Source organism: Alligator mississippiensis, chromosome 8, assembly GCF_030867095.1.
Source record: "Alligator mississippiensis isolate rAllMis1 chromosome 8, rAllMis1, whole genome shotgun sequence".
NCBI classification, from domain to species: Eukaryota; Metazoa; Chordata; order Crocodylia; family Alligatoridae; genus Alligator; species Alligator mississippiensis.
Window position 1 is genome coordinate 15,886,885 of NC_081831.1, and position 21,595 is coordinate 15,908,479.

General features: G+C 48.0%; 1 protein-coding gene across 3 annotated transcripts in view; it reads right to left on the reverse strand.

The window, feature by feature from the left end:
- SEPTIN9 (septin 9) overlaps positions 1 to 21,595 on the reverse strand; it is a 237,846-nt gene that overhangs the window by 121,657 nt on the left and 94,594 nt on the right. Inside the window, exon 1 of one of the 3 annotated variants that reach the window (XM_006269202.4) lies at positions 7,778 to 8,145. The exons of the other annotated variants lie outside the window; for them this stretch is intronic. Within the exon in view, the coding sequence (XP_006269264.1) occupies positions 7,778 to 7,832 (55 nt within the window). The 5' untranslated portion in view covers positions 7,833 to 8,145. Of the gene's footprint in view, positions 1 to 7,777; positions 8,146 to 21,595 lie in introns of those variants that run through there. 3 annotated transcript variants of the gene reach the window in all.

A 21,595-nucleotide genomic window follows, 5' to 3' on the forward strand; every position in this document is an offset into this window, starting at 1 on the left:
GCACTGTGGCCCCAACAGCACAGATTTCTGCTGGACAGTGCGTATCCAGGGTCCTGCACTTTAGCAACAGAGCAATCAGACAACTCTACAGGTGTGGGCCAAGACAGGGCAGAGGGATGACTGAAGTAACACCCAGCAGGATGCAGGAATCTTACAGGAAAGGCAGCAGGCACAAAGTATGATTGTAAGCACGTCTGGATGGGGATCAGGAAAGAGAGGCAGGGCAGCCACCGAGTCAGACACGTACAGTCTTTGGTCCCTCTGCTGAGAAAGCCAGCATCATCCTCTCTGATGGACATGTGGACCCGCTCCCCCCAGGAAATACTCTCCAACTCATCACCTCATTTTACACATGCCAAGCAACCTTAAGAAGAAAGACTGGATTCAAGTGGAATGCAGAAGAGAAAGGATCCAGAGGCCTCCATCTTTGTCCTCAGATCCATGTCTGTCTAATGACTGAAAAAGTGCTGTCTGTGAGAAGGAAGAGGAAGAGCACTGACAGTGGTTTTGTCTGGCCAGCTGTAAGCACACTGCCTAGTCATTTAAATGTTAGAGCTAGTAATGTAAATATTTGGAGTGGTTCTAGGGTCTGAAGCCTCCCTCATTGTCTTTGAATTTCCAGCATATCCCAGGCCAGGGTTTGGTTCCTGCTGCTGCTGCCGCCCGGGGTCTATTCCCCTTGGAAATGGGCTATTTAGCCCGTAGGAGGGTAGAGGGGAAACAGGCAAACTGGGACACAACCTAGGCTTCAAGTCCCATTACCAGAGGCAGTTCTGCAGGCACTTGATGGGCTGAAAGCAGTAGCTCCTGGCCTGGCTCAAGATAAAACAAGTTGCTCCAAGGGTAATTCTACCCATTTGAATGGGTGGGAGCCAAAAGCTGGCAACTACAGTGAGCGGACTGGGAGATCAGCTCCAGGAGGCACGGTTCTAGGCTGGGCTCCGGATGGCTCAGAACGTGGCGACGGGGGCACTCACAGGCACCCTGCTGCTGCAGGTGCCAAAGACCCTCTTCACTTCTAGCCTCTGTCTATTTGCGTGGCCCAAGCCTCTTCAGATCACCTGTACAGCCCTTGGCCTTGCCAGCATCCGATCATCTCCCATGTCTTAGGACAATGCTTTGCTTGCCATTGCTATCCTCACCCCCACCAGGGCCTCCCCTCCTATGCAACACAGGAAGCTCCCAGGCTGCCCTGGTGCCAGAGAACACTTGTACTCTGCCCTGTAGTTGCTGCTGGCCCCCAGGGGCAAGAGGGGGGACCTAAGCAGTTAGGACTAGAGACCCCTGGATGATACTGTGTCCAAAGTAGGGCAAGGTCAGGGGCTATTCCCAGAGTCTAGCTCCCAGAGTCACAGAAAAAAATTCTCTTCTCCCTTTCCCTCACCTTCACAATTTACTGATTCTCCATGAATTACCTATATGCCAGGAAAAGATCCTGCCTGCTCACAGGTCTCATGGCTTCTATAGTTGTCTGTGCTACTCTGTCAGGAATAAGCGTCGCTAGAGGCTGAGATCAGAGACCCAGGCTTAAGCTAAAATTGGGCAAACCAATCTGGTGGGAGGCAGAAAAGCCATGAACAGTTCCTCCGCTCAGAGGAGGCTCTGCTCTGGTCCTGTGAGGTCCAGATAGCTGCCCTCCAGGCCTTCGCAGGCACCTGAGAGCTGGAAGCAGCACTGCTGAAATACCATGAGCCAAACTTTTCCTTTGTGTTTCTGGCCAAGACAGGGCAGAAAATGCAGAGAAAGATCCTTCTTGTAAGAAAGTTTTAGTTCATTACTTCAACCCCAGGTCACCTAACTTCTTTGAAGATGCATCCCAACTTTTGGATGCTTCTTCAGATACAACCTGTGACCCTTCAGAAAAGTGTTCAGCATTAAGCAGACCTGTATCCAAATGTTCTCTACATCTGAGGTAAACTTAAACCAGCTCCCCTAACACTCCTGCATGTTACAATCAATATGATCACCATCAGGCTGCACCTCAGAACAACAAGAGAAGCACCCTTCCCCTCTCCCATTTGGTGCAATTTGTCCCAATAAAAAAAAATATATGGATAAGAAAAATAGGGAATAGAAGTCAAAAAGCAAATCTGGTTTTGTTGATCGTGGAAACCCAACTTGGCTGTATTTATGCTGCTGCTGCTCACTCAATGAGCCACCTCCCCTCCAGCCAGCTGGCTGCTTCCCTGTGCAAAATGTTTGCTGTTTTGACAAGAAGTTTCCATGTCCACCATCTTTCTGTCCTGGAGTCAGAAGGCTGTTAAAAAGGCAGAGGCAACACTCAGCAGTCCCTGAAAATCTTTCATTTGAGGATTATATTAAAGCCAGTAGCTGATCTCTGAGCATCCTGCTTCCCCTGTCAGCTGGGGAGGGGAAATGCTAGCATTAGGCATCTGTGAATGACGTCCCGAGTACAAAGGAACTTGTTCCAATCCTATTTCTCAGGGTACAGTGGGAAATCAAAAGATCAGGGGCTGGCTATACCCAAGAGCCTCAGCCTCTGCCCTAGCATTTGAGCTGCCCCAAGATGCATCTGAAAGATTTCTTACCATCTCCTTCCCTGTAAACTTGCCCAGGGACCAAGATAATGGAAACTCTATTTGGGCAGCCCCAGTGATCCACACCCACCATGATCCCAGATGAATCAAAGCCCAACCCACAAACCTACTGCTCATGGCACGCAGGTGATCAGGGAGAAGCCCACACATTTTGACCAAACCAGACTTGGGCCCAAACAAGGAAACGTTATGAAAACCTTGGACACGTCCTCTCCTTCAAATCAGTGTAGTGCAAAGCTAGAGAAGTCGTGTTGCCCCCAGAACTCTGTAAATATTCCTCTGGCATGTCGCTTTCTAATATTAGCCTCGTGGCTGATTCTCAGCATCTGCATCATGCCATCAACAGCTGCTTGCCTCGTGCAACGTGCAAGAGGAATGCCTGCGCCAAGTGGCAGAGGGACACATGGCTGGGGTATGCATCCACAGGGATTCCAGGCATTTGCTGAAGTGGATTTTAGGGAAGTGGGTGGGCTGAAGAAACCCACTTGAGTCAGATTCCTGGAAACCCCTGGGATCTATTTCCAACTTGGATCCCTTGCGACAAAAAGCCACCTCTTATTCTCTTTTACCCCTCAAACCACAACAGAACCCATTCTCACGGACGGCCCCTGATCAGTCAGTTTGTGACAAGAACATCAAGGGTGATATCGTGCCACAAAGGAAGGTGCTGGGGGAGGGGTGAATGTAAGGGGGGGGGGGGCAAAATAAAAGCAAAAGTTCAGAATGAAGATCTCTTGTCACAGCCTGCAAACTGCTGTCTCATACAATGCCCGAGTCTAGCCAACTGTACTGCACTGTATTGTAAAAGCCCTTACTTCTGTGAATAATTGATTCAGATGTTTCTTGCTTTCTTTTACAATAAAAGGAATTCTGCTCCATACAGCAGCAAAATATGTAAGCAGCTCCTGTCCTGTGTTGGCAGCTAGGAGCTACCCTACTTTGACCTGCAATCCCCTCAGTATTCACAAGCTCTGCAGGACTGGGCAAAGCTCACCTTGAAAGAGGCAGCAATGAGGGCCTCAGGTAGAGCGCTTCCCTTTGAATCAGTGCTGGACCAATGCCCTGGCATCACACTGCTGGGCACAATGCCGCTGGGGGTGCAGTTTCTCAATGAACTGCAAAGCCAAGCAGCCACCATGGGTGGTGACTGCAGCTTGTACTGTATTTTCTGTTACAGCAGAGTTGCTAGCGGCAGCATCCTGCCCCTGTTCTGACTCCGGTAATTACATTCTACTTCTCTGGATTACCCTGCAATTTCAAGCCGTTATGAGAACATTTCTCACTTGGAGTCATTTAGCACTTATGCTCACCAGAAAATATTATGTTTCAACATGATTACAAGGCAGGAATGCTAACCAGAATTGAAGGTGAGCAGAGACAAGGACAAGATGCCTGCAGTATCATGTCTGCTCCCTCAACTTCAAGAATGTCTAATGAAGAGGAGTCGGTGTACTGTTTAACAACTGCTGCATGCAACCCTACAGCTGACTGCATTTCAATGGTGGGTATCTTTTCTAAAGGCCATTATTTATGAGGCTTAATTTGACAATGTTTGCATGGAGCTGTAAGATCCTCAGACGAGAGGCATTATGTATACCCAACCCATTAATATTCTATCCCTAGTCGCACTGAACAATTCACCCCAAGTAACTGAAAAAGATGTAATTGTTAATACTACTAATTATATCCCCCTTCAGTGGGCCCCCTTCTTCTAGACAATGCAGCCAGCAGTTTGATATAGTAAAGATAAGCAGTGTTCCCAAAGAAGGTTTTGGGACCAAGACAAGTTCAAGACCCCCTCCCTACCTGCTGCCTTCATATCACTCGTGGCTCCTAAACTTGGGACTGTGAATGTCCTAATTATGTTTCACCATTTCAAGCTTCAGTAATAAATCTGTGATAAGCTACAGTGCAAAAAGAAAATACAGTATGTTTTAGATAAATCATTTGTGACCCATTTAAAAAAATATAATCAGCTTGTCCAAGCATGTTATACTATAACCAAAAGCAGACAGATTAGGGCAAGTGTGGGTTTATACCTACAAAGAAAAGTAGTCAAGCAGTTCACAGTCATCCTGTATAGCTTAACCAGAAGAGTCTCCATTCTGAGCTGCTTATACATCTTTATTTCACATAGTACTCAAAGCTGAGCTAGCTGCAGTTCAGACCCCTGGTGCACTGCAGGGTTGGCCAGACCGTGGGGGGCTTATTTTGTGCTACCTCTGGGCAGGCCAAGACCTTGAGGATGTTAGCTGACAGAAGCAAGGCTGGAGAGTACTGGCACAATGTGTGGCTCAGCTAGCAACAAGACGATCTCTTCAGAAGACCTGCCAAAGCCTCTGAACTCTGAAGTTTATTTACAATGCTTGTGCATAAATCTTGGCAAATGGGAGACCAAATAATGGGTCGGGGAGTTTGGGGGGGAGGGGTGGAAATCTGTCGGTGCTTATTCAAGAAGACTGAATTCTTGCCAGTCGCATTAAAGGGGATTAAAACCTTCTTTACTCTACCTGTTAGTCCAGTGAATGCTTATAGATGAATGCACTGCTGCACAACTCAGAAGAGATTATTAACCCCCTCCACCAACAGCGCTGCACTGGGAACAACCCAGCACCATATTCCTCCCTAGGTCCATTGCAAGGAACTGGTGCTCCTCTGGCGCTTGCATTCCCCTGGCTTGGACCCTGGCGCTCACTGAACTGGAGCGTAGCAACATGTGCTCTTTCCCCCAAGAGACCCCATTTATAGGATGCTCACACTGCTCAGCAGCAGTATGGCCACCGCACAGAGCTGGCCCACTACACGTGGCAAAGCTCCCACATCTTAATTGGTGGCTTGCAGCATTATCCCAACATCCCAGCCCAGGACCTGCTACTGTACCTCCTGCAGCTTAACTAGTTTGAAGTGAAAACCTCAGCCCCGAGCCAACAAGGAATTCAGGAGGCCGGGGAGGGAGGAGGCAGTGTATATGATTACTGGAAGACTGACTGCACTGCCACTTGCAGAAAGCTTCCAGCTCCTAGACGATCTTTAAACAACCACTTCAGGGTGTTATCTAATGGCCAAGTCTTCCCCCTTGGCCTTGGGCCATGTCAAGCAGGGATGCCTACCCAGAAGAGACAAATGCTACACTCACTGCTCCATGGGGTATGGAGAATAATTGGTGCTGGCACTACTATGGTCCCTTCTTGGCATCCTGCCATGGACATGCAAGAGGTAATTAAGCTGTGAAACAGTAGCCTGGACCCCTGGTCCAAGGCTATGCCAGAACTTTTGGCCACAGACACATCCACAGCTTTTTCTTGGTTTCTCTCTGCACGCAGCCAGGAGCTGCCATCAAGAAAACATTCACTCTGGGGATCAAAATATTCTCTCATTGTCGGGCAGCTTTTTGGCATGGAGGAACATACACATTCTTGAACAAACAGCCCTCAGGCTCACAGCAGGGCCTTCATCATCCTCAGTTGTTCTCCAAGTGGTGAATTACTTCACTCTTCAGAGATTTAAATGCAGTTGGGGGGGAAGCAAGGAGGAGGCTTGTAATTACATCAGAATCTGAACACAAGGCAGCAGGGAACTGTAGTACAAGTCCCTGAAGGACAATGAAGGCATGCAGTGAGGTCAAGAATGGAAAGTGGACCCAGCATTTGGGTAACTTTTCTCACTCCAAGTCTCCACTAGCATGGCATGGAGTTTGTAACAGGACTCGATTTCCCTCCACCCCTCACACAAAGCCTGCAGTAAGACTTAGGCAGACAAGGTTCCTTGGGTGCACGTGGCATCTTTTATTAGACCATCTAAATAGTTGGAAAAATTGTTCTTTACAAGCTTTTGGGCACAAATACCCTGCTTCAGGCACAGCAAGGGTCTGCTGGCATTTGTGTGCTCTCCTGGGTGGAAGATTTATGCCTCCTTACCCCACAGGGCTCACTGAAATGAAGACATGCCCCACACTTGTGAGGAAGAGAAAGGATCTTAAGATGAAGGTGTGAAACTGGGACTCAGGAGACTAGGGTCCAGCTCCCAGCTCTGCTGCACACATTCTGTATCAGCCAGAGCAAGACATGTCATGCCTCAGTTTCCTTGAGTATAAAATGGGGATAATGATGCTGCTGTGCCTCACCGCACCGTAGGGGTCACAGAACTCAGTTGATTAGGAGTGGATGACGCATTCAGATACTGCAACTATGAAAGCCAAAGAAGTAGCTAGGAAGGGAGCCCCAAGATCATCGTTTGTCATTCTGGCTTCTCAGGACACTGCTGTTTCTTGGTTTTCTACAGACACTGTGAGAAGGTGGATTGTGCCAGTTTACGAGCAGCCTTCATGCTCCCCATAGGACTCGCTTTCCAGGAGTCACGCCAGTACTGAGAAATAGAGCTCCCCTGAGCGTAAAGCCACTGGTCACGACTGTGTTCTCAAAGCCCAGTTCCGATTAGGGCCCTCATCCTGTTTCGCCCATCTCCGGCCCACTCACCTATCCGACAAGAGCGCACGCTTGGCTGGGATATTTATTTCTGCTCTCCCAAAGACTGAGCATACTGGGCACCCGCCCAGAGCACGCAGTTAGAAGGCAGTCATCCAAACCCTCCCACGTGCCTGAAGGGTCCTCCAGGAGAGATCCTCCTCTCTAGGACGCTCCGCAGGGGAGCAGCCTGCCACAAAGCAGCGATACGTATCAAGCAGCTGAAACTGCACCAGTCTCAACAAGGCGCTTCCTACAGCAGCTCTAGCTAGAGCCCTTCCGCTGCTGGCTCTCGAGCCCCCCGCGGCTAAATCAGAGCAGGGCAGATCAGGAAGCGGGCTGGGAAAGCCTGGCTGCGCGGGCCCAAGCTGGGATGCACAAACCGCCGGAGCACGGGGCAAACTGTGCTCGGCCTCACCCGCATTAGGAGGCCCAGCCCAAAGCTCCTGGCTGGGCAGGGAGCAGGAGGGCACAGCTAGGAGCGGAGTAGCAGCGGCATAACAAAAACACACGGCATGGAAAGCCATCATCAGAAATCCCGGGGGATGCAAGCGGGCCGCTGGCCAGGTCCAGGCACCTCACTTTTTCCAGCCTCCCCTCCCTCCTGCCGGCCAGTGCGGGGAGGAGGTCAAAGCCTGCACATCTGCCCTCTGCCCCCCCGTGCCAGGCACCCTCCCTGCTCTCTCGGCCGGGGGCACAGCGCCGCTCCTCGCCCTGCCCCAGCAGCCGAGCCAGGGGCTCCAGCCGCCGCCCTACCTTCGAAGTCGGAGATGATGCCCTCCAAGTGCGCGTTCACCGCCGGGTCCGACATCGCCGCAGCCCAGCCCGTCCCGTCCCGTCCCGTCCCGCGCCGGCCGGGAAGGGGAAGGGGGAAGGGGCGGGACAGCCGCCGCCGCCGCCGAGCTCCGGAGCCCTGCGCCCTGCCTCCTCCCTCGTCCCGCCGGCGGGGCCGGGGTGGATGGATGGATGGATGGAGGCGGAGGAGGAGCGGAGCAGCCCCCCCGGCCCGGCCCGGTCCCGCCTCGCGCTGCGCAGGGCAGGGCAGGGCAGGGGCAGCGCGCGGAGCTGTGGCGGGCGGGCGGGCAGGGGAAGCGCTCGGCGGCGGCTCAGCCGGCAGCTCTCCGTGCCCGCACTGCCGCCGGCCCGGGACAGGCTGGAGCGGAGCGGAGCGGAGCGCACCACCGCTACCCCGCGGGGCGGGCTGCCACGCCGCAGGAGGTGCTGCCTCCTCCTGGAGGCCGAGTGCCCCGCAGCCGGGTCGCTCCCCGGTCCCAGAAGCTCCGGGGCCCGGGTTCAAGTTTCCGGCTCGCTCCGGGGAGGTCTGGCGTGGACATCCTCAAATTGGCTTGAGCCCCTCGGCCCCCTGGATCCCGCGGCAGCCCGGCGCCTGCCGGACCCGCAACCCCGGCACCCGGGTGGTGCCGCTCTGCTGCCCATAGCTGCGCCCTTAGGCGTGCCGCAGCCAGCTTGTTTAAGACCGCTTTGGCTGGGTCTACAGGAGATACACGAGCAGAGAGACGCAGTTAGGCTGAAGTCAGGTAGAAACCTCCTTGGGGGGTTATAAGACCCAGCTAGACAAAGCCCTTGGGTGGGTTGATCTATTTGGGGAGGGTCCTGCTGAGAGCAGGGGGCTGGACTAGATGACCCGAGGTCCCTTCCAGCCCTAATTTTCTATGAATTAGGTATAGGCAGGGTACATTTATACCGTATGGACTAAATCAGAGGTGCATAAGCTTCCCTAAGCAATGGCTTACTTCCGCAGATGTTACAAAAGGAGTGCATCATAGCATCTGAGGAAGTAAGCCGCTGCTACCCAAAGCTTATGCATCTCTGATGTAGTTAGTCTAAAGTATAAATCTACCCTACCTTGTACAAGAGCTGCAGTGACTACAGTGCAAACATACTGTCCACCGTCTCGCCTCATCTTGGACCGTGCATCTCACCCCATCTATACATTGTCTCTCCTTTCCTGCTTCCCGCCCCCCCATAGCAATATTCAGCAGTGTATTACTCTGGAGAAGGTAATTTTTCAGCACTGGTGGCAGGGACTGGCCCTCTGTCTGTCCTTCTCCCAACTCCTTCATTTCCCTCATCACTTCATCTGCATTCTTCCCTCCCACTTAATTTGTTAAGAGACACTATCCAGAAAAATCAAACTGGCCTGATTTATCTTTTATAGCTGGGCCATGGAGGAAGCAAGGTGCAAGGACCAGCCCACATGTAGAAGTCATGCCTACAACAGGGACACGTCAGCATTGTTTTTTATTGTTTTATATTTACCCCGCAAAAGCCTCAGAGCTGTGGGCTCGCGTGTGAGAACCAGGAAGAGAAACTAATCAGTCTACTGTCCAAGCTCAGGGAAATTCAAGAAGATGAAGTAAAAGTGAAAAGCAAAAGTGAGCTTTTTTTCTACCCTATTTTAATAGTCTCGTGGTTTATTCCATAACAATATATTTCAATCATCATTTTTTAAAAAGAACATGCTGAATAGCTCACCTGTAAAACAGGAATATGGTATTTTAAGGTAGGCATAATTTGGGTCTGTCAGTCAGACTTTGCAGTCCTCCTTTCACAGGAGTAATGCTAGAGTTCCTCATATTCTGAGTTCTCTATGCTGTTCTCAGCTATAAGAATTACCAAGGTGCCAGTAAACCACAAACAGTTCACAGGGGTTTGCACTCTTTCTCCTTGAAATCACCATTTAAAAATAGGTGACAACTGTGTCACCACTATTGTCAATGACACAATATATGACTCAAAAGGACAATAAATTAGGCCAGGTAGCCATACCATATTCATAAGACAACAGTGTGAGTGAGCTCACATGGATTTACAGTGCTTTTCTTCCAAGGCTAATTTTACCTCCTTCATACATGGCCCTCACCATTTCCTTGTCTGTGCCTATGGTCTTTAGGGAGTGGTAGCTAGTGTTACATTGTCCAGGATCACATGCTGGCTGATCCATACCAGTGGCCTTGGCATTGGCTTTAAAAGGAAGCTTGTGTTTCCCTCTTGTATGATGCTGGATGTTGAAGTGCAAGGGTCACATCCACAATCCATTTCAAGTGGATAAAAAAAACCATAACCGGCCCTTCAGTATGAGATGTACCTCTGGCTAGTATAAAAGAAAAGTTGCCTTGTTAACTCTGATGGAGGATTCCCTCACTATTAGGACCTGCATGATGTAAATTCGATGTGTGTATGTGCCAGGAAGGGTCGCAAGTCCCCTTTGAAATAGCACCATAAGGTTGGGGAATGAGTTTAAAAGGAAAAAAAAATAGGCAAACAAAGAAGAGATATTAAGAGGGGGAAAAAACAACAACTGATGGCCCCAATTTTAGGTGCAGCCAAATACAACCTGTGACATAAAATGGCTTCATCTCCCACTAGATTCAATAGGACACGAGACCGCTAAGTGCCTCATAGGATTAGGCCCATAGTTTGGAGTCCAAGGTGCCCTCCGAAGTGCATCACCAAGACAACCGTTCCACTGTGATGGGAGTCCTGCATTTTTGTGCTGGGTTGTGAGGAGCAAGAAGGGAACCACTGGAAAAAAGCCTGCAAGTCCAATACATTTCTAATGCCAACCAACAACCAACACAATGACAGCAACCTGTGGAACAGCACCAGTCACGAGGAAATAGCTTTCAAGGCAGAAATAGGCTATGCAGGGATTCAACAAATACAGAGATCATGGAAGTGGAGTCATCAGCAGGCTTCTTTTCACTCTGTTTATTTGGTAAAGTGACACCTATTGTCAAGGAGATGGACTGTGGAAATGTGTGCGCCACAACCTGGGCCAGAGAGGAAACACAAGGAAGAGGGATTAGTATCGTGACACTGCAATTTGCTGCTTTCCAGAAGGCTTTTCATCTTATGCCCTTACAGAGTTACTTCTCATATATGGCTGTTAAATGCCATCTGTTCTATTAATAGCATGCAGAGCGGTACACAGAACTGAGCGAGAATACAGAAAAGCCAGCGCAGCTTGCAGCATACTCTGATGCACCAAATACAGAAGTATGTTCTGGGAAGCAATGCTTCTGTGGGTTCAGTTTGAGGCAGGACAAAAGCAACCAAACCTAAGGCTGTCCTTGGCCCTAAGAAATCACTATGAGATATACCTTGATAACTTGGTTATCATGTGGGTTGACAACTGAGCACAATGGGAGAAGCCTGAAGAATGAAGACAAGAGTTTCACTTAAGATTGTGTTGCTTGTGCTAGAAATCCAGACCAGTAGATCCCCTCTCTTTCTCCATGACTCTGTCTTCCTATTCTCCAGTCTCTCCCTACACTCCTTGCATTTTTTTTTCTGTCCTCTTCCAGATTTCCTAGGGTTAGTGGCAAGTTTGAATTTGGGACAAACTATCTTGACCTCTCTTCAATTGTGTGTTTGAGTTGCTTCCAACATGGAAAATGTTGGAAATATAACTAGTCAGGATCTAACACTTGCTGCTAATAAAAAGAGAAGCCATTGACAAGTCCCCAGGCACAGATGGTAATCCCCAAGAGCTGTGAAGTAATTTAAAAATATAGCACTTTGGGCACTGACAAAATAGGCAATTTCTCATTCAAATCAGCAACCTAGATAGCAAAGATTGCACCGCTATTTATGTAAAAGACTAGAGGGATCTGAAAAATTACAGACCAGCAAAAGGACTGGATATTTATGCTCATGCATAACAAGAACATCCAGTGTTAGACCAGTAAATGTTGTAAAACTAACAAGGGAGGTAAATGCTCACACCTCAAGGCATAATCCAGACTCCAGCTATTGGGAGATGGGAGCAAGCTTTCCACGGGGACACTTAACCTGTCTCCCCTGTAACATTTCTTGCATCTGAAGCATGACATTGTGGCCAATGTCAGAGGCAGGTCACGGGACTAAACAGACTGCTAGTCTCATTCAATATGGTACTGCATAGTCTCAAGGATTTTAAGGCCAAAACAGACTGTTAAATAATCTAATCTGTGTCCTGTATCAAGATGTCAAGGAAGGGTGAATCCAGCACTTCCCTTGGGAGTTTGTTTCAGTACTTAATCACTAGAGAAAAATGGAGCCTTACTTTTCATGTGAATTAATCTGGCTTCAGCTTCCAGGCAGTAGTTCTTTTTGTGCCTTTCTCTGCTAGGTTAAAGGACTCTTTAATACTTACTGTTTTTTCCCCCCATGAAGGTACTTAGATTAGACACTAATCAAGGCACCTCTCAAATTTTGATAAACCAATCAGGTTGAGCTTTTTTACATTTCCCTCTCTCAGGCATTTTCTCCAGCCATCAAGTCAGTTTTTTGGCTCTTTTGTACCCACTCAGTTTTTCTGTCCCCTTTCTTCAAAGTTGGTACCCTAGAACTGTACACCTCATTCCACTCTTAATCTTATCAGTGCCAAGTACGCAAGTGAAATGACCTTATTCCTGTTCACTACCCTCCTACTTATATATCCATGGGTTCCATGAGCCCTTTTTAGCTTCGGGAGTGCACTCTGAGCTCACATTGAATGTCTTGTCTGTGCCTTAAGCCCATTCCATGGTCACTGACTTCCAGGGGACACTCCCCCTTGGTGTAGGTCTAGTCTCCATTTCCTTACCCTTGGATATATCATTTTGCATTTGGCTGTATTATAAAGCATTTTATTTGAGTGGGTCCAGCTTGACAAGAGATCTCCATTCCTCTGTCTGACTGCCCTGTCCTCCTCATCATTGCACCATTCCACCAGTCTTTAGGTCATCCATAAATTTCCTTTGTGAGTTTTGGTATCTACAGGCAGCCTGCAAGATACAGGATCACTAAGTTAAAGCTAAAATGAATCCTCTTTATCTCGGACAAGAAAACAGATCTTATCATTGTTCTCTACAGTAATTCATATTTTTCCCATGCTGTCTCTACTGTCTACTGTCTGTCTGGTATTGGATATCTCCTGGCCATCTTCAAATGCTTTCTCCAGACCTGTTTCTTTTTTCTCTAGACTATGACCTGAGCCCTTTTCCTTATAAAGCAATCACTCACATCCAGGCAACTAAGCCAGTCTTTTCTCTAACACCCCCCTCCCCTCCCCCCCGCTTGGCTTTCAGGCTACTCTCCATCACTTCCAAGCTGCAATTACAAATGTTACCCATGAGTTGTCTTGAAACCTAGTATATTTTGCATGGACAACCAAACTTCCTGATGCATTGAAAACATTCAGTTTTGCAATTTGATTATACTGATCAGGACAACCATTTTAAAACTGGGATAAAAAAAAACTCAGTTGCAATATAATCAGTCAACTGGCCAGCCACCCTTCCTTCACAGCAAGCATCCTCCTGTTTCGTATGTGCCCAGATGACTCTGAACTGGACCCCAACCTGCCTCCTACCTCTCCCATCAGTTGCTTGAATCTTTTTCATGACAGAGTCTGGGATTTCTCAGATCACAAAGCAATCCTCCTCAGAAGCAGCTGGTACTGGTCACTGCCATTGGCAAGATACCAGGCTTGATGAACCACCGTCATTATCTAGTCTGAAAGCTCCTATGTTCTAGATCTGGCAGTTGCACAAAAAGGGGAGGAAGATGAGAGGACATCCACATGGGGAAAAAAAAAAACCTAGCCAGACAGCTGCACTGTAAAACTGAGGGCAAGACCTGGTTTCTCTCTAGCTGGGATTTTGCAGGCCCAGCAGGAGGGGAGATTGTCTTTCAAGGTGGGCTCAGCCAAGGTAGAGGTTCTCTGTCCCCTGACATTTTGGAAAACACTGTGCGTGACTTTCAGGTTGCAGAACAGATTGCTTTTTCTATTTGTATTTTTCTACCATGAGCAGGTTTTCTTTTCTAGCACCTTGCAGTCCCCCTTATCTGTCTCACAATCTGGCGCACTGTTCAACATCAGGCTCAGTTGCAGTGTATGGCATGAGTCACTGTGGCTAAATAAGTCTGATGTTATCAAGCAAAAGCACAGCAGGTAATTAATCTCCATCTTTCTTCTTTTTCTTCCCTTTTCTTAAACAGAAAATGGAACCCTTTAATGATACCAACCTCTTTGCAAAGTACTTTTTAGATGCACTGATGAAAAGGGGTAGGCATTATTAATGACCTGCTGTTCCCATTAGGAATTCAAATGCCTCCCCTGTTGTGCTGACTTGTCCAGGATGAAACATCCCTCTCAGACCTCAGTGGTGTGCCTGGGGTCCCTTCCTGTATGAATGAAACCCCAAGCTCTGGTTGCCCGCAGGGAGAAAGCAGAGCCAAAGAACTCTTCAAAGTACCCCTTTGCAGCTGATTAAAATCCATGCTGACTAGTCCACTGGGATAGGGTGGGATGGAAAGGAGGGAGAGACCAAAAGCAGGGGTGGAAGAGTAAGAGGTAATGCTCTTTCCACCCTCCTTCACCTCCATTCCCATTTCAAAATGAATGGAGGCATCCAGCATCAGTGGCTGAACCCCCAGGCCTCTCACTGCTGTGTAAGAGGCTGTAACTGAGGAACTGAAGAATTTTTCAGCTCTGCAGCAGAAACAGCCACTTCCTTGTGTACTGCAGAGGCTCCTCATACCCTGGGGGGAGTTGGCACCAGCTTCCCTCTCTGGAGGGCACCCAGCACCCCAAGCATTCCTGGAGCCATGAGTGACTTCTCCCAATGCTGAGCATCGGCATTGCATCTCTGCTCTTGCATCGCAGGGAGCAGGAGTCTGCACAAGCAGGGACAAAGCAGAACACCACAATCCCCACTGGAGCTGGGATTTTATATTTAAATCATCACAGTAACCAAGGTGACTTCATCCCTCCTTAGCCGCATTCTCCCTACCTGGAGGAGAGCACCAGCTTGCTTCCCTAATACCTACGGTGTGCTGAATGCAAATACACACACTATCTATTGGAGGAAGGAAAGGTCTGAAACTTCCTAAGGAAGGCAAGGGTGATGCCACTAAGTAGGGCTGGGCTTCCTTTCAAGCTGGGCTTTAAATGCCACCATAATTCGTTTATTTTTTACCTATGGGGACTTTTTACTATCTTTAATTTTCCCTGAGAGGAAGAAGGGTGCATGTGCCCAAAAGCTTGCAGAAAAAGATAATTTTTTTGTGATTTCTTAGTTGGTCTAATAAAAGGCATCGTCTCTGAACGAAGGGTTCTAGAGTTTTGCATTTCTTTTTGCACTAATTAGTGACATGAATAAAACAAGCTTTTGCCCTTGCATACATGTGCTTCCTGCATCTTGAGTTGCAAAAGCTGTTCCTAACACCCCTGCAAAGAAATGCTATCATTTCCCTTTTCCGGAAACTGAGGCACAGAGAGCGCTTGTGACTGCGATTTTTGAAAGCACGCTGGGAACAGCTGGAAGCTAATAAGTTTTCAGCAAAGTCCGTCCTCCTTGTTGTAAGGGGGAGTGGGGTGGCAGGGAGTGGACTTCAAAATCTGACTTGAGTTTTCTGGAAATGCTTGCCCCATGTGGCTTGTGCAAGATCATACAGGGAGTGATAGGGAGAGCTTGGAAACAAAATAAGGGACCTGACTTCTAGCACCTCAACTTCGTTTTTCCTGCTCTAGAGACAGATCCTTATAAGAACAATCCAGCCCTATTGGCTTACCAGGAAATCCCATGAAAAGAGGCTCTCTCACAAGACTTCAGGCCTTTCCTGCTTCTAAATGGGTAGGAAATATACTAAATGCAACGTTATTTTTTGTGATATTTCAGTACTTCCCAGCCCAGCTGAATTAGGAAATGCAGAGGTGCCTACAAAAATGCAAAGGAACAAAAGTGAAAAAGATCCCAAACTGGTTCCACTCACATTCAGCTCTTCCTCAGGACCGAATCTGAGACTGGTTCGGATCCCCTCTGAAATTGTTTGCTTAGAAAACACAAAATATCTGGGAGAGGAAAGTTGTTCTGTAGGGGCCTTGGGGCACAGAAGGGGCGAGCTCAGAATAATTTTTCAAGCACAGAATAATTAAAAACACAGAGGTATGTGGCAAATACGATGACATGCAACATGGATTTACCAATGGTAGGTCATAACACACTAACCCAATTTCTTTTTCTGACAGGATAACTTATTTTCTAGACAAAGGAAATGCAGTAGATCTCATCTCTCTCTAATTATTAGTGCAAACAAAGAAGAGAGAAGAGTAGTTTAAATGTGACTTAGGAAGTAGCTAAAGAGCAATAGAAGAGGAAGAATCAGGGGGAAGATTACTAATGGAGTTCCTCATGGATCAGTCCTGAGAGCAATCTTGTTTAATATTTTCATTAATGGCACTGGCACAAAAAGTAGGAGTGTGCTGCTGATATTTGGTAATGGCACAGAGCTAGGAGGCTGTCTCAATATAAAGGAGGATCAGGATGTCATACAACAAGCACTGGATGACCTTGAGCTGGGATGCAGTTCAACGATAAGAAAGCAAGGTCATGCATGCTGAGACTTTTGTTGTAAGTTGGGAGCTCAAAAGTTGGAAATGACTGAGGAGAAGGAGCTGAGAGGATCAGTCAATCAGGATGACTGAGTTGCCAATATGATGCATCCAGGCAAAAAGAAATTTGGGGATGGACTAGTCAAACAATGTCCAACAGAGATAAAGAGGCATTAATACCTCTTACATGAGGTAGTGATGAGGCCTCACCTGAGATACTGTGTACAATTCTAGCCATCCGTGACCAAGGAAAATGGACTCAAACTGAACAAAGTGCAGAAATGGGCTTTTCTGAAGATAAGGGAATGAAGAGCCTACTGAGCAAAGGAGGCTAAAAGAGGGTGGCTTGTTTAGCCTAGCAAAATTAAGGCTGAGAAGGGATATGACTTTTTCTAAACATAACACAGGGCTAAATACCTGGGAGGGAGAAGAGCTGTTTAAGCTAAGAACATATAATGGCACAAGTACAAATGGTTTCCCAACTAGAAAGCTCCTAACTGTCAGTTATGAGGTTCTGGAATAGACTTCCAGTCCCAGTAGCAGGGGCAAAACTCTTTTTAAGATGATTCTCAAGAAGTATATGAGAGAGATTATAGGATGTTGTTGTCTGACATAGCAGGGGGTTTCTGTGACCTTGAAGATCACCTTTAATGCAGGATATTCCAACCCTGCCCATGAATTAGCAGGTATAGCTGCTTTGTGGGATGGTCTTGGTCTTCTATAGGACCTGTATTTGCTCTAGAGCTGATGCTAATATTAAGCTGCTTCTAAAACTCTGCTCAGAACAAAATCTTATCTTCCTCTCCTCTCCCACCTAAAGTACAGGATTTGCTACGGAGGTGACAAGGGCTAACTTCACCCTTGGCGAAGTCAGCCTCTCCACCAGGGATGCATTCGATCTAAAACAAAACACGGAAGTCAATTAGCACATGGCTACAGTGAGAATCGACGCTGTAAAAAATCAATAGTTGTTTTCCTATCTGTGTTTACCAGATCAACATTGCTAAGTTCATTGGAGAATTAAGCTGGGTCTCTTCTGTTCCACCCCATGCACCCACATCAGATCTTTTCAACAGCCTGACAAAGTTGAATCCTCTTTGTGTCACTCAGACTAACTCCAGCAACTTCAGCCTACTCAAGATGAGAATCCGGCCTTAACTCTGTTGGCTTCAGCACAGTCTGTGGATTTACACTGATGTTGACAAGGCCCGAGTCTGGAATTCAAACCCAGGTTCTGATCTTGTTGCCCACAGACAAAAGACTTTCTACAAGCTGTACCCAGACCGGGACTGCAGGATCAGGCCCTGAGCTGACAGGTTTCCATAGCAAGACCTCTCTCTCCTCTGTTGCACTGTCTCTGCAGCGGTTGTGCGCGCCAGAAACCTGTGAAGATGCAACACAGGTAAGACAGGGAACACATGTGCTCTGGACTGGGGGGGCCAATTTTTAAGTCACAGCAGGGGTAGATAGCAGGGAGCGGTGGAAGCAGCACGCCTGAGCCTGGGTTAGCACCAGGCAGCCTCCATGCAGGCCCACAGCCGCTGCTGTCCTCAGCTGCACTGCTGCTTGTGGCAGGAACACCCCTGCCCTCCCTCAAGCTATGCTCCCAGCAGTACTCAAATCCTTATTGACCTGAATGAGCCATTTGCCCATTTATACAGAGTGACCCATGTGCACTTAATGAGCTCGCTATTGACCATGCTGACCTCATGCTGCAAACATATGAGTCACTCATCACATCAGTGTCAGAGCCCAGCTTGAAGCATTTCACATGAAGCTGTCAAATCCGGCTATTGTGTGTGCAGAGAAGCTGGAAAGCAAAACACTGCTAAAAACCTGAGCTGAGGGACACACTGTTCTCAGCAGCTTGGTCCAAACACCCTGCGGGGGGGTGGGGAGGGAAGCAGACAGACATACATGCACAAGTCCTAATAGTCAGCTAGTATTCAGGGAAAAGGAAAACTATACAAGTTGCAGGCCACAAAAGGTGGATTTTGAGGTTACAACTCGTGTGTGTGATGGAGAGGTTGTCATTCATTAGTATTGATTAAGCAGCTGGAGGTCCTTGAATGGAAGGTAATTCATATATGCAGAGTAGTTATAGCTGACCAACTACAACTTCAGTCTGAAACGCTTTGTTTCTTTTGGTTTCCTTTCAGGTCACAGCTCATTATGAAAGTTCAGTTTAAGCTGCAGCTTTATTGGATGTCGACTCTCATTACCAAGGTCAAGCATGCACTACCAGAAGGGGAATTAGCTGACAGTCCTGCCTGTTTCCCATGCTCCATACTGCTGCAGCAGCCATACATTTAATAACAGGTCAAAATGCAGGCACAAAACCTTCTGTTGCACAATGACAAAGGCAGTTCATTAAATGAGGATGGCAGATTCAGAACTCATGTTTGTCCCTTAATGACTTTAACACACATGGCACAGTGTGCTTCTGTTTGCAAAGCCTTCCTGTGAGGCTGTAGGATGCATCCAACTCCAGCAGCAGTTGCTGTACCTTTATCTCAGGTGAGAGGTGAAACCCTTGCACTGTGTGCATGTGAAGACAGTCTAGGGTGGGCTACTTAGGTTCCTGGAAAGTTTGCAGCAGTCCTCAGTTGGGGAGAGCTTCGGGAACGAAATAAGCTGGGCTTTGCAACCAGATGTTTCTCACTCTCATTTGTATATAGTCTGCAGTGGAGACTGGCAGCCCCCTCCCTTCAAGAGAAGGAGGGGGATGCAGGAGGAAGATGGATGGTCCATGCGGTAGTGCTGCTGAGATTACCATTGGCCACTCTGTTTTTATACTGCAACTCTGGCCTCCATCCTCTCTCCCACGCGCACATCCCCCTTCTTCCCTTCCGAAGCCTCCTTTCCCCCTCCTCACCTCCCCCCACTTCTTCTCATGTTACACTATACTACCAGACGGCAGTGCAAGGCTCCAGGCCTCCCTCTTTCCATATACAGCGGGCGGCGCACAAATGGGATGAAGAATCAGTGAGTATGGATGCTGCCCCAGCAGCTCTGTCAGCTGTGTGCTCATGACCTTTTCAACCCACAGCTTTCCAGTCATAAATACACCAGCTAGCTAATAGCTAGAGTTTCCTCATGGCTTCCTCCTGCTTTGCAGGAAAGCAATTTCCAGTGGTTCCTGCTACAAACACCAGTCTCTTTTTCGGTTTCTCCCCATCCTGCAGAGGCTCCAGAAATGACTTCTGAACACCCCACACACCATCTGAGAAGACCCAAGGATCTTAAACATCAAGTGAGAGGTTAAGCAAAAGTCCAGAGTCAACGGGCATGTGACAGGCTTTGGATAAGGCCTTGAGAAACAGATAGACAGGCTCTCCCAGGAATGTGTCTTATCCTCAGACATTTTCTTTTACCGCATCAAGAAGAATGGATAAGAATTACTCCCGTAACAAGCCTCAGGTACACACCCACTCCGCTTCCTCTGCACAACGCAGACTCTACACATTCACAAGGACCTCTCCTATCATGTTGCACTGTTACTTTAATAAGAAACGAAAGGAAATAAGGGTGTGGAAAAGAGTGAGAGGAAAAGAAAATAAATGAGCTTTTCCTCTCTTGGAAGAGCTCTCCTCCCAAAGACCTCAAGAGGCCACTGCAAACACTGATGAAGCAAACCTCCCAGTACAGGGTCATGCCATTATCCCCATTGTACCAATGGGAAAACCAAGGGTGGGGGGCTCTGTGTTTGTACAGTGACTAACACAGAGAGACTCTGGTTCATGACTGAGGCCCCTAAGCGCAGCTACAATGCAAATAAACGAAGGCACAGCCACAGTGTAACCCGAAGGTGGGATCACAGCTCATGTAGGCGTATGAGAGCTGGCTTCAAACCTTCACAGTGTAACATGGCTGCATGGTGCTTCGTGCACACTAGTGACCCATGTATTTATTACCCAGGGGCATGGGTGTGCTTGTGCGGCCTGCACTGAAGTCTGGGTATGCTGGCTAGACTGGCGTCTCAGCTAAACAGGTCATTTAAAGCTAATTTAAAGCTATCTTACTCGTATCTAGACAAGGTGACATCATATGCTTAGACTGCAGTGTAGACATACCAACAGGATTTACCCCAGATTGCACAGTATATCAGGGATAGAGCCAGATTCGAAATCCTCTCTGTAACTCCTGTATTTTATGTCTCCTTAAAGACTGGCTTAGGGTAGAAAAACAACAGTAAATAGGGTAGCAGGGAAAAATCATTTGATTTGGTGCTGTGCAGTGTAGGGTCTGCCATATACACTTTTGACACCTTGGAGGAGACTGAAGCTGTGAGAGCCAATGATGACCCCATGACAGCTGCTGTGCCTGCCCCAGAATGAGCAGGGTCATTCATGCTCACTGGTTCACACCAGTCCCCCTACAAATGCCTTTCACATGCCAGGCAAAGTGCACCAGCTGCAGCTGACCCAGTTGCACTCACTGGAAATCCTTCAGTATGTAAAAGGTCCCAGGCAAGCAGTGAACTTTATTCTTCCTCCAATCCAGAGCTGAGGCACTTGCCAGCGTGGTATGCACCACGAGCTCATTAATAAATGTTGAGATAGACACAACAGACACAGTTATATCTCTCGACACAGGCCAGCCCCTTCAGCATCCAGTCAGTCAACAGCCAGCTCTCCACTTCTTCGCCTAACCCGAGCCCTGTGACGGAAAGTCAGTCTCAGGGGGCCTCGTCAGCACACAACTTCCGCACCAACCCTAGACTATTTCCTTTACGCTGTAGGCTGAGTCATCCCTCCCTGGTAGGGACAATATCTGGTATCAGAGTATCAGCTTCCCTTTGGCATTCAGCCCGCTGTGAAAGCCATTCATGGCGTGGCCTGCCGCTTGCTATGTTTCCCCTAGCTCCAGCCCCACCACACGAGTAGCATGTCGATGTCTTCAGCCAAGAACCAGCGCTCACTTGTATACGGGTGTGTACAAAAGAAGAACCATCCAAGGTGCTGGGGATGAAGAAAGAACTGTGGACGGTATGGCAAAAGGCTTCTCGTTTTACCCACTGAGACAAAAATACAGACCAGTTAGTAGATAGAAAAAAAGCCATTGGATGGTGCCAACACTGACAACAACGGTGATCAAGGGTCAAGAGGGAAGTCAAGTGTCTGGAGAAGGAAAGAAACTGCCTGCCTGAGAAATCCTGTTTCCTGTAGCTAGGCACTGTGACCTGTGACCTC